The following is a 12795-nucleotide window of genomic DNA, read 5'->3' as shown; positions in this document are numbered from 1 at the left end:
ACCTGCTTTGGGGCCCTGCCTCACTCCACATAATCAAAGCTGCCAGCAGGGTCCTTTGTGGTGCTGCTCCCGTGTGGCACTGCCTAGGGGCCCCACCATGGGGCAACAGATGGACCTATGGTCTCCACAGAACAATGGTGGGGGAGGGGCTCTGGCATCGCCTGCCCCAAACAGGAAGCACTGCATGAGCTTCAAAGAACTGGCAGGGCCAAGGGGCTGAGTGGCTGGAGCCAGTGCCAGGAGCAGCGGCTGCCTGAAGAGGGATGCCCAGCCTGCCGTGGGGGTGGGGCTGCAGTGGCCAGGGCAGCTGGGGCTCGGACAGAGGACGCCTCACGCCCTCCTGGCAGCAGCCTTGGACCTAGAGGCAGGTTGAGAGAAGGGGGCTCCAACGGGAGGCTGTCACCTGGCCCTGAGCCACTCAGCCGGCCGGGCTGCAGGTTCTTTCCCAGGCCACAGTGGGTCTGGCCCTCCAGCAAGCAACCATGAGGGGCAGGGCTGGCACCAAGCCTGCCGCCCACTCCCTGCCTCCTGCTCCCAGCTGCTCTGCTCCGAGCCTTTTCCTCTCCACTTCCTGTTCACACAGGGGGGGGGCGGGAAGTGGAGGGAGGAAGCTGGGGGGAGGCGTGTAGGGGGTACCCATTGAATAAAAGGAATTAACCATTTCCCTCCTCTGACCTCTGGGAATTTCCGCCTGTGAAAGTGTCTCGAAGAATCTGCAGAGCTGGGGGAGTGGGGAGGAGGTATGCCCCTCTTGGTCCCCTCCCCCTCCCTTGGTGGTGGTGGGGCCAGATAACTCCCTCTGGGCCCCCTAACCTTTTGTTTCCCTGGCGCCGGGGTGGGGGGGGCAGCGCCAAGGGCAGCCTGGAGCCTGGTGGCCTCGGATCCCCCTCCCAACCAAATGGGGTTGATGAGGGCCCAGCCTGCAACCCGAGCCCTGGGGTGGGGCAAGGGGGTAATGGGAAAACTGGTGGTCCCTGGGGGAACGAGCTCACACCCTTGCCGGCCAGGAGCCCCGTGCCCTCCCTGCCAGGGCTGGTGCCCTTGGCCCGTCTGCCTTAGGGACAGGAGGAGGGAGGGCCGCCCAGCGGGAAAGCCAGGCCTCAAGTCGCTGGGCCGTCACACCCTCCGATGGCCACTCCCCGTGGAGCTGTAGAAGGGAGCCAGTGGTTTCGGGAAGCCAGTCGACAGCGCCCCCTCGTGCCAGCTGACGACTTGGCCAGGCAGCCCCCCAGAGCCCTCTCAAGGGCGCGCCTCAGGAAGCACCTGCTCCCCAGGACCAGTGACCGCCCTGAGTCTCCCCCAGGTGGCTTCCTTGTTTACAGGCCTCCTGCCCTGTTCTCAGCGTCACTGCCTGTGGCCACTCCTCCTATTTCCAGTGACAGCTCCAGGAGCAGCTCATTCATCTTGGTCTCTGCCCACACAGCTGCTCCCCACCACACCCCCTTCTGGCCCTCCCCAGGCTTAGGGCCAGGGCCCTGAGGGCCTTCTCTCTCCCCTCCATTCCAGGCTTCGCTTCGTTTCCAGGGATCTAAGAGCCATGGTTTCCCGTTGCCCTGACTCAACGGAACCCCATTCTGTCAGTGCCAAGGAAGCCTGGGGCCTTTTTTCCAGGAAAGAGGAAGCTGCCTAGGACCAGATGGGCAGGCTCAGGAGAGGACAGAAGGGGGCAGGGGCATCCCGGGCTGTCTTAGCCAAGTCCTCTGGGAGGAGGGAGCAATAGGGCAGTGTTTGTTTAACTAACATGTATTAGGTACCCATTATGTGCAGAGATAGACAACCCAAGCTGTTCTAAGCAAGTGACCACGCAAGTGGCAGGTCAAAGTTTAGACTGATGCTGACAGTGGGGAACGGTACCCCTTAGCCCTCTACCAGGCACGTCTAGGTATGAGGGGAGCCTTAGGCCACATGTAAAGAGAAAGGGGAACAAGAGCCCTCCAAATCTTCTTGGAACAGAAGGAAGAGGAATAGGATGTTCTCTCCCCACCCAGTGATTACCAACCCCTCCACATTTGCTCCCTCTTGCTTCTGGTGGAAGACGGGAGTCTGAGGTTCATCAAAGATGGGCAGTTTCTAACCTGACCATTGGCAGTGGCCATGAGGAGACACTTGTTCTAGTGCCTGGGGGAACTCGGCAGGGCAAGGCTCCACCAGGACTGCAAAAGTCTTGGAAAAGGGCTACTCTGCAGGGGAGAGAAAAGTCTGCAGTCACCAGCCAGGGGGGTTCACCCTGGCCCGATTCCAGGAATATGCACTTGTTACTTTGTGTCAGTCTGGGCAGCTGATAGACCACACCCATAGAGCCAGCAGTGGACTGTGAACCCCAGTTCCCCGAGCAAAGGGTGCTGCTCCCTGATGTCACAGGAAGGCCCCCATCTGGGACTCTCTAGAGTAGCCACAGCTAAAAAAGTGCAATCTGGAGGGGGAGGGGCAGGTCACAGGAGTCAGAGGGGGAAAAATGTTATCTGCCATATGCCATGGATGGTGTGTGGCAGTCTCAAAGCTGGCAGAAGCTGGGAACACAAGGATCCAGGCTGGCAAGGGAAGGGCAAGCAAAATCTAGAACGCATAAGGGCTAGTGGAGGGAGGATGGGGGCTTAGATTCACAGTTAGGCAGTGCAGACTCCCAGAACATACTAGGGAGGAACAGACCGAGGAAGCACTAGTGGAGAATATGACAAGAACTCAATGCCCCCCAGTTGCCGGAGTGTGAAGGATTCTGTGGGGTGCAGCACCACCTGCTGGCTGGAGGGAAGAACAGTCCTTGGTCTGAGAGGATGGTGGGCCATCACTCCCAGCTGAAGCCTAGAGCCACAGAGGATGGAGTCGAGGGACAAGGAAGCAAGCAAATCACAAAAATGGCACAATCAATTGGTCACATCTCCAGAAGAAGGAGCAAGGGCCAAGGCTGGAAAGCGTTCAGGGTCCTGGCAGCCTCCCTGTGGGACCGTAGCTCCCCTGGAGATGACTCACACGCCCCTCAGGCCGGCATCAACACAAAGCCATCCACTCGAGAGCCCCCAGTGCAGTGCACACGGTTTAATGAGCCCCGCCCCCATCACCATCTCCCCCTGTCCTCCATGAGGCCCTCTGTCCCAGGGCACCCCCACACCAGAGCCCCAAAAGGTGGACACAAGAGGTGCCCCCTACCGGCACCACCTTTCCCACCCTCCGTGCCCACGACTTGGAGGGGCTGCCTTTTTGCTCTGGGATCTAGGGGCAGACACGGGGAGAGGCCTTCCTCTGAGGGAGAAGGGCCACAGAGTGAAAAGGAAGAACAGGATGTCTGTGGGGCGTAAAGAGGACTGTTAGATGGAGGGGGACGGTGATGAGGTGAGAATTCTGACTTCTCCAGGCTAAAGCCCTCTATTGGGAGGCACGCAGATGGCCTGGCGGAAGAGCAGCTCCAAGGCGGTTCTCAAGAACAGCGCGGCCAGTGGCAGAATACACTCACAGATGACACCTTACAGGCGACAGCTATAATTCCACTCTCCCCAACACTCTCACGGCCCAGCGGTCTCCAGACGCCGGACCACAGACCATAGTGTGGCCTTCCCAAGAAGGGGCAACTGCCCTGACTGCCTACCCACCCAGCAGGCCAACACCCTTCTTCCTACAGCCAACTGAGGTGCTCCTCCTCATAGCGCTGGGGGTCAATGAAGGGCCGGTCAATGGAGCGGATCATCAGCTCCCCACAGTACACGCACTCGGCGGCCACCAGTTCATCGAGATCAGCCTTGAGCTGTTCCCGACTGGGCCCCGCCGTGGCAGCCCCACCTTCGGCCTCCTTGGTGCGGGCAGAGCCCTTGGTAGGGGCCGGAGCAGCCCCCAACTTCCGCTGCAGCTCCTCGAGCCGGGCCTGCTTGTAGGCCGGCAGGCCAGGCCGCACGGCCTGCAGCAAGCAGTCAGCATGGAACATGTGGCCACAGAGGAAGAGGTAAAAAGGGCGGTTGAGCAGGGGGAAGTCACAGGTGGCACACTTGTCCTGTGGCTCCACCGTGCCGTAGCGGCCCCGCAGCTCCTGCAGGTCTCGCCGGATGCGCTGAGCGCTGGCCGTGGCCTCTTCCATCTCCCGCTGCAGCTCCTGGATGTGGTGGTTGTAGGCCTTGAGCGAGCTGCAGATCGCCTCCTTGAAGTGGTCGATGGTGACGAAGTCAGGAAAGAAGGGCAGCACATCCTCGATCTTCAGCAGGGGGCAGCTGGCCAGGCAGGCCATGGCCGTCTGCACGTCCTCCTCCTCCTGCACCACGTGCCGAGCAATCTTCAGCCACAGCTTCTTACGCAGTTCCTCGTCGTCCTCGGGCAAGTCAGCACACTGTTTGGCCAGGTCCACGTCCACCTGTGGGGAGACCGCGAGCAGTAGGGGCGAGGATAGAGATTGGGGGAGACACAGATGCCCAGGGAAAACCTGGGCCCCAGGAGAAGCCCCAAGGCAGGATCCCCTGGCAGCAAGCGAGGTGGGGCTTCTGGGGGCCAGGATAGGAACCTGTCTCAGTGACGGGCCTGTCCCCATCACCGCTTTGTAAAAGCTACTCACGGTGAGGGAGCTTTGATTTTGGCAAATTTAAAAATCACCTGGGGAGCGTATTCAAAATACAGATTTTGGGGCCCTACCCTCAGACTTTCTGATTCAGTAAGTCCTGGCTTCAAACCCAGGACTTCACATTGTAACGTAACTCAGCAGTTGCGACTAGAACACAGTCGCTAGCACGGACGTAGAACTTACCCGCAGAGCAGGTGCCGCTCTGAGGGCTTTGCGCATACACTACTCTCATCAACCCTAGGAGGGAAGTAACTAGAACACTATCCCATTTGTGGCCGAATGATCTGAGGCAAAGAGAGGGTCAGAAATCAGCCTGAGGTCACCCAGCCTAGTAAGCGGCAGAACTGGATTTCAAACCCTGACATCGGAGTCCATGTTCTTAACCTCTGCACTGCAGCACCTCTCCGCCAGAGAAGCCAGCGCCCTCTAGCCACAGCCCCCCCACTCCAAACCCTCAGCCTCTGACACGACTGCTCTCCAGGCCTCTGTCCTGGATCGGGTCAAACTCATCGGCTCACCTGCAGGGCCAGGTCCACAGCCTCCTCGTACAGCTCTAGGACCTTATAGACATGGACACAGGCACGGTGGTGGCCGTGCTCAGCACAGAGACGCAGCGCATACTTGAGGTCGTAATGCACGCGGTGCGGGCTGGCGCCGGCCTGCTCAAGGTAGGCCAGCAGTGAGGCCGGCTGGCCCCGGGCATATAGCGACAGCAGGTAATTGTGAATCGCCTGCTCCGTCTCGCCGAGCACATTCACGCAGAATTCCATGTAGCGGATGGCCTGGCTCACCTGCTGGGCTTCGCCACCCTGGCTATAGTTCACCAGGGCAGGGATGAGCTGCCGGGCATCCAGCCGGCTGCCCAGCTCAATCCAAGCATCCACCAGCTGGCGGGGGATGTGACGAATGAGGATGGGCGAGAACTTATAGAAGAGCTGGGGGTCACGGTGGCGAGCAAGCACTGCCAGGGCTTCCTCATAGGCCTCATGCTGGCAGTGGTACGCCACCACGCGCTCGTAGTCCTGCATGATCACGGCGAAGTACACCATGTGTTCTGTGTCCCCGTGGCTGGCGAGCAGTTCGTGGATGGAGGCCCGGCTGGCAAAGAGCCACTCCTTGTGGCGGGGGCTGCTGAGGAAGGACCGGAAGCGCTCCCGTGTTTCCCGGTACAAGTTCAGGGCCTCGGGATCACCCTGCAGTGCTCCGAGCCGGCTCAGGTAAAGCTCCGTCAGCCAGGTGGTAAGCAGTGTGGCCTGGGTGCGCTCGGCTGGCTTCAAACCGGCCAGTTTTCGCTGCAAGAACTCAGCCAGAGCCTCCTCCTGTCGGGCCTCCAAGAACTTGAGGGCAATCTCCTCAAAGTAGCTCTGGGTCAGGGCGTAGCAGCGGGCGCTCTCCAGGTAACGACGCTGGCGAAAGCAGAAATCGGCCTCCCGGGCCAGGACTGTGTCCAGGCAGTCAGGCCGCTCTCGACAATACTCTTTGGCCAGGTCGAAGCGGTTCATGTCCAGGTAGGTGCGCCAGACATCCCGGGCTTCCCGCTGCACGTGGTAGCGGAAGACGGCACGCTCAGTGTAGGCCCACAGGTGGCCCGTGGAAGAGTCCTTCACCATGTGCTTCAGGGGCCCAAACTTCTCCAGGAAGTGATCCCGCAGCACCACCTGCCCCGTCAGCGTGCACACTGCCTCCACCCGGTCCGCCAGCAGCAGCAGGAAGTGGAACTGGGTCAGGACGAGAGCCAGGGGTGGGCTGGCCCCCGGACCTACCCCCTCTGGGTACTCCCAGACTCGCTCCTCGCTCAGCAGGGAATCGGGACGCCCGCAGTCCAATGCTCCGTACAACACGCCATCCCCCATCATCCAGGCGAAGGCCCGAGGTGCGGAGCGCAACTTGGGGGTATAGAAGGCCAACTCACTGTAGCCCAGACTGCTGGGGAACTCACGGAATGGGGGTGGGTGGTCGGTGTAGGCAGCGAAGAGCCCCGCGAAGCCCTGGGCCTCAGCCCCCTCTGCTGCTCGACCTATGAACTGGAAGAGGCGCTGCCGGGTGGTGGCGATAACAAAGCCACGCCCGTCAGGGCCCCGCTCGGCCTCGAGGGAGCACACAGGTGCTGGACCCCCTTCTTCGTTTAGTACATACAATGGGCGGAAGTAGAGATCTGGGGCGGGGCCAAAAAGCCCACCCTCGCTGGCTGAGAGCTCTGCTTCGAAGATCTGGCCTTGGGCGGTGCCGACCAGGATGGGGCCAGTGCTGCTCTCGGTGCCCAATGCCTTGTTCCAGCCCACACTCTCCACCAGCTGCCCCTTCCAGCGTGCCAGTGGCCGGACCTTCTGTCCATTACGGTTCACATAGAGGACCTCAGTGCTGCTCAGAGCAATCAGCAGGTGAGAGCCTGGAGTGGGGGAGAGCAAGGCACCCTACAGAATGCTGCCATTCCCACCCTCAGCCTCCTCCCTGCCCCCACCACTCGCAGATCCCACCCGCCCGGGCAGTGACTTATGCTCTGCTCAACTACCCCTCTAACCCCAGACCTCCCCCCCAAGCCCCCCACTTACCAGTGTGGTCCAGAAACATCTTGTGAACCTTGGCATCATCCTTGCGCCCCAGCTCCACGTGGTTGGGTTCATTTGCCTTGCCCAAGTCAATGCTGTCGAGACAAGAGTCACAGCATCACTCCAGAGAAGGGCAGAGCCTTTTTTGGAATCACAGATCTCTTTATAATCTGATGAAAGCCACAGCCTTTCTGCCCTGAAATCTATATACACACATACAATTGTGCATACAATCCCAAGGGAACTCTGAAATACATACAGGGTCCTACTTAAGAACCCTCCGCTCTGAGAATTCCCCCACCTCATTTTGAGAAGTCACTGAACAGAGGTCTTTTCCTCTGCTCAGTAGATGTGCAGTACATCTGGGAAGACAGGCAGGAGTATCCCAGATTGCTGGGGTAAAAAGAGAACAACAAACAGTAGTTAATGGTTACTGAGCACTTTATTTTATTTTTTAATATTTTATTTTATTTGATAGAGAGAGACACAGCGAGAGAGGGAACACAAGCAGGGGGAGTGGGAGAGCGAGAAGCAGGCTTCCTGCTGAGCAGGGAGCCCGTTGTGGGGCTCGATCCCAGGACCCTGGGATCATGACCTGAGCCAAAGGCAGACGCTTAACGACTGAGCCACCCAGGCGCCCCATACTGAGCACTTTCTATATACGAAGCACCATGCCAAGAGCTTAACCTAGTAGAGCTCAATGAATCTTCTTGATAACCTTGAGGAATGCTCCTGTTTATATTTCCCTTATTAAATTCTTTTCAAATAATATGTTCATTCTAAGCAAAGAATCAAAGTATTTGAATCAGGTCACAATCAAAGATGGTGGGAAAATGATACTTTTCCACATATGACTACAGATTTAAATCCCTATTCCTTAAAAAGTCCTTAAAAATTAGTAAGAAAAAGACACTTCAGTAGATAGGGGAGGACAAAAAATATAAACCAGCAGTTTACAAAAGAGGAAGTCTACATTTCTAATAAACATCTAAAAATATTTTCAACCTTTGGGAAATAACAGTAAGGTACCATGTTTTTAACCTATCAGATTGGCAAAAATTAGAAACAGTAACCTATGGTGCTGGTGATGCTTAACTGACTGAGCCACCCAGGCACCCCGGGAGAGAGAATCTTAAGCAGGCTCCACGCCCAGACTGATGCAGGACTCGATCTCACAACCCTGAGATCATGACCTGAGCTGAAATCAAGAAATGGACACCTAACTGACTGAGCCACCCAAGCGCCCTGTATTATTATTTTTTTAAAGTAAACTCTACACCCAAGGTAGGGCTCGAACTCAGGACCCCAGGATCAAGAGTTCCATGCTCTTCCCACTGAGCCAGCCAGGTGCCTCTCAAAAGTTTTTTTTTTTTTTTTTTTTTGGTCATAACAGCAATTACTGTGTAGTCAAGTATATCTATCTTTTTCCTAGTGGATTTTCTAGCTTGAGTAAGAAGATCTCCCTTCAGTCCAAGAACACAGACATTTCTTAAATATTCTTTGATTCTTTTTATCTTAATTTATTTTTTTAAAGAGGGACGGAGGAAAAGCAGGGGAGGGGGAGAGGGAGAGAGAGAATCTGAAATAGGCTCAGTGCCTAGCACAGAGCCTGACGTGGGGCTCAATTTCACAACCCGAGATCATGACCTGAGCCAAAATCAAGAGTCAGATGCTTTACTGACTGAGCCACCCAGGCACTCCCATTAAATATTCTTTTGATATTCAGTTTATTTTTTTATTTTTAAAGATTTTATTTATTTGAGAGGTGGGGGGGAGAGGGGTAGGGGGGAGGAGCAGAGAGGGAGAAGCAGGCTCCCCACTGAGCAGGGAGCCCAACATGGGGCCCAATCCCAGGAGCCTGAGATCACAACCTGAGCCAGAGGCAGATGCTTAACAGACTGAGCCACCCAGGCGCCCCAATATTCAGTTTATTTTTAATATTTAAATAATTATTCCACTTAGAATTTATTTTTGTGATATAGAGGCTTACCTCTGTTTTATCCCAGATGGTTATTCTGGATAAACAATTTTGCTGATACTCTTGTTATATATTATTTCCACTTATGTATGTATGTATGTATATATTTCCAGTTTTATTGAGATATATTATTTCCATTTATAGCAGATTTATTTTAGGACTCTAGACAGTTCCCCTGATCAATATGACCAATTTGTGGGTTGGTACTATCTTTAACAGATGAAGGGACACATTTGGAGAGACTGGGTGACTTCTCAACATTCCCTAGCTGTTAAGAGGGAGAGCTGGGATCTGACCCAGGTCTACCTGATTTTAACTACTATACTACATTAATTCTCTTTGGGAATGGATATTTTTGGAAAATTCCAAATCTAGGGGCACCTGGGTGGCTCAGTTGTTAAGCGTCTGCCTTGGGCTTGGGTTGTGATCCCAGGGTCCTGGGATCGAGTCCCGCATCAGGCTCCCTGCTCAGCAGGAAGCCTGCTTCTCCCTCTCCCACTCCCCCTGCTTGTGTTCCCTCTCTCTCTCTCTCTCTCAAATAAATAAATGAAATCTTTAAAAAAAAAGAAAAGATCAACCTATTAAAAAAAAAAAATTCCAGGGGCGCCTGGGTGGCTCAGTTGGTTAAGTGACTGCCTTCGGCTCAGGTCATGATCTCAAGGTCCTGGGATCGAGCCCCGCATCAGGCTCCCAGCTCGGCGGGAAGCCTACTTCTCCCTCTCCCACTCCCCCTGCTTGTGTTCCTTCTCTCGCTGTCTCTCTCTACGTCAAATAAATAAAATCTTTAAAAAAAAAAAAATCCAAATCTACTGTTTCACCTGCCCAGAGTGAAAGAAAGGCCCTAGTCAGTGATTAGTCCCCAAATACCACTAATCCACTCCCTACTCCTAAGCCTTTTGGGCCCTCACTTACCGGAGTAGTGTATCCTTCCCCAGGCTCATGCAGAGCTGATTGCAGGAAACGACAAGACTGGTAATTCGCTCAGAAGGGGTAAAGTCAATGCGCTGCTTCGTGAAGATGGGCACTTCCTTCTCTAGCTGGGCATTCACAAACCCTACAGGAAAGGAGGGAATTAAAGGTTAGGTATGGAAAACACGGAGGAAGGACAAGGAGAGGCAACAAAAAAAGTTTCCTCTCCACCTTCCCAACATATCCCTACCCCAAGCCCTTGGTTAAAAGCTTAATATCAATATATCAGGTAGTTTGCTAATCACCTCTACATCAGGGGTCCTGGGCTCTTTTCACACCTCTGATAGCCATGAGGGGTGGATTCTTTCAACCCTTAACTGCTGCTACATGGACATGTACCTGCTCCCAATGGTAATGGGGGGGAAGGGTTGGGCGTTCTCCCTTATCAATCTTGGACCCAGCAATCCCAGCTCAACCAAAGTATTCTAGATCCACTCTCTCCCCTCCTCCCTGCCCATGCAATAATGTTCTCACTGAGTCTCCAGAAGAATGAAGGCAGAGGGAGCCCTGGGGAACAGTTCCAATCAAACTGCAGCTTCTTTCTCTCTAGCCTTTCCTCTCATGTCTTTACCATTGCACAAAATATCCCAGCACTTCAGATCCCTCTGCCAACTCTGTCCTACTTTCTACAAAAATTTCCCCTCAACACCAGGCTGCACCCAGATCTAGCAAAGGCCTAAAATTTTTTTTTCCCTGTTCAGTGACGAAGTTCCCTCTAGGACCAGCCTTCCTTCCCCTACAACACTCCCCTTCCACCGTTTTATTTGACCACTCTCTTCTTCCCACCTGCCGAAGGAAAAGCATAGGCTCTGGCTGAAGCCTTGGAGCCTATTCTCAGTTCTCTCAACTGTGGCCCTGTAGACAAGCCACTTCCGTATCTGGGTCCCAGTTTCCTCTTAGGACCCTAGTGGCAGGGCCCAGATCACGAGGCTGCTCTTGCTGCTCTTCCAAACTTCGACCATCCACCAGCTGGGGGCCAAGAGCGCCTGAGGAGAATCAGGGGCCTAGACTTGGACTGCACCGCCAGGCGGTGAACCGGACCTCCTGGAGCTACTCCCCGGATCCTCCCCCGCAGGTGCCAGGTGAGCGAACAGGGTGAGCGGCGCCCTCCCCTCCCTTACCGGAGTGGGGGATGCCCACGCTGGGGCAGCCAGGCTGCAAGACGGCTGAGCGGGACAGGGAGTCCTCGTATTCATCCAGGATGGACGCCATGGTGCCCGGCCTCTGGGCCCTCCGTCCCGGGCCCAGGGATTACAAAGGGCTCCCCCCAGGGATCCCCGTCGCCCTGGATTGGAAACTGCGTCTCCTCAGCCTCGACAAGAATCTGACAGATGCTGGCAATCCGCCGCCCACTCCTCTTTAAAATCCTGAGGGTTTTCTCGCTCCCGCCTTATAAAGCGAGAAGAGTGGGGAACCCTCCCCCTTGAATCTGGCGCAGTCCTGCACCCCGCTCCCGCCCCCCAGAAGATCACTGGCTCCCTTTAGCCGATTTGAGAAGATCCCAACCTCGCCCCAGCAGCTCAGCTGACTCCCGCCCCCGGGACGCGTGCCTATAACGTAACTTCCGGGTTCTCAGAGCCCCACTTTTACTCGCGTAGGAACGTACCCCCGCCGGCCACGGCAAGGCGCGGCGACGGCCACGGAGGAGGAGGCGGGGCCAAGGGGGGGCGGGCCAGGGCCTAGGCCCAGTCAGCTCTTCAGGGCGGGAGCCGGAAGTGCTGCGGGAGTGCTCGGCTTGAGGCGGAGCCCTGGACGCGTCACAGCTGCGGTCGGGCTGGGTGCTGGGCTGGCTCCTCTGAATACAGGTCCTTCCTTCCAGGATCCTGGTGCAGTTCCGAGCTCTGACGCAAGGGGGCAATCCCGGCTTTTTTAGGCCCTTTCCCACCGTGCCGCGGAGTGCAGCCCCGGCCTCGAAGCCCTTCCCCTGCTCCTTTCATGCCCAGCCTTCCCTCCTTCAGACGGCGACCGCTCGGCGTCCGTGTCCAGCTCCCGCTCCGACCTCTCCAAACAGGCCGCTGCCTCAGGAGAACCTCTCGTTCCTCAGTTTAGTCGCTGTCTTGATCCTCACAAGGCAAAGGCAAGCAGTTCTGGCCTCTCTTCTCCCACATTTAGCCAAGAGCCACCTAACCTGCCTCTAACCGGCTCCGTAATGGCTCCTCGGTGTGGGGAGAGACAGAAGGGGCGGCAGAAAAGACCAAGCACAGCTAAGGGGTGCCGGTCTGCTTCCATTCACGCATTCAAAATAGCGTTGAGCGCTTTGTGCCTAGCCTTGGGCTGGGTGCTGGAGTCACAGAGGTTAAGTACAATGTCGTCCTTGAAGGCCATAAACTAGCAGGGACAGTGGACCAGTGAACAGATACTTAATGCTAGGAAAGCGATGGGTGGATTTGGTCAGAAGCTCACTCCTTCCACAAGTGAGCTCACGCTCTCTGTCAGCCACTATTCCAGGCTCTGGGGGCGGCACAACAGAACAAAATGGACAAAAGTCTCAGCCCTCGTGAGGCTTACCCAGGGACATGGCCACAGCGTTGTGGGGAGCACAGAGGCGCAAATACCCGCAAAGCAGGAACGAGGGCCCAAGTGACCCTGAAGGCCGGTGGGGAGTCCAAAGCGAAGGAATGTGGAGTGCGACTCCTCCGTTTCAGTTTCCCTCTTCCGCCCGCCTAGGCCACCCAGACGGAGTCTGTTCTCTTCTGGGGCCCGCCGACTCTACCTTGTTAGAATGGAAGGCTATTGGCCAGGGTCACCGCCATCCTGGC

At 56.0% G+C, this 12795-nt stretch overlaps 1 protein-coding gene across 2 annotated transcripts; it reads right to left on the bottom strand.

Annotated features, from left to right (window-relative positions):
- Positions 1 to 3021: 3021 nt before the first annotated feature.
- Positions 3022 to 11590, bottom strand: VPS18 (VPS18 core subunit of CORVET and HOPS complexes). Of its 2 annotated transcripts, XM_021695459.1 has the most exons (5): positions 11158 to 11590; positions 9980 to 10121; positions 7093 to 7184; positions 5059 to 6929; positions 3022 to 4336 (listed from the first exon to the last, which is right to left on the bottom strand). In XM_021695459.1, exons 1-5 carry the CDS (start codon positions 11246 to 11248, stop codon positions 3611 to 3613), a joined length of 2922 nt encoding a protein of 973 aa, XP_021551134.1. In that variant the 5' UTR covers positions 11249 to 11590; the 3' UTR covers positions 3022 to 3610. The 2 variants fall into 2 exon arrangements, with proteins under 2 accessions (XP_021551134.1, XP_021551135.1); XM_021695460.1 differs by lacking the exons at positions 9980 to 10121; positions 11158 to 11590 and adding an exon at positions 7391 to 7477.
- Between the last annotated feature and the right edge of the window lie 1205 nt (positions 11591 to 12795).

The sequence above is a fragment of the Neomonachus schauinslandi genome, chromosome 9 (assembly GCF_002201575.2).
Source record: "Neomonachus schauinslandi chromosome 9, ASM220157v2, whole genome shotgun sequence".
NCBI lineage: Eukaryota > Metazoa > Chordata > Mammalia > Carnivora > Phocidae > Neomonachus > Neomonachus schauinslandi.
Note: the sequence above shows the minus strand (reverse complement) of the source record. Positions and strands in the feature narration are given on the sequence as shown.

Excerpts from the sequence above, each read along its gene's own strand:
- VPS18 (XM_021695459.1), bottom strand. The coding sequence starts at position 11,248 with ATGGCGTCCATCCTGGATGAATACGAGGACTCCCTGTCCCGCTCAGCC. Across the intron at positions 10,122-11,157 it reads CGTGGGCATCCCCCACTCCG|GGTTTGTGAATGCCCAGCTA; the intron begins GTAAGGGAGGGG and ends CCTTTCCTGTAG. Across the intron at positions 4,337-5,058 it reads CTGTGGACCTGGCCCTGCAG|GTGGACGTGGACCTGGCCAA; the intron begins GTGAGCCGATGA and ends GTCTCCCCACAG.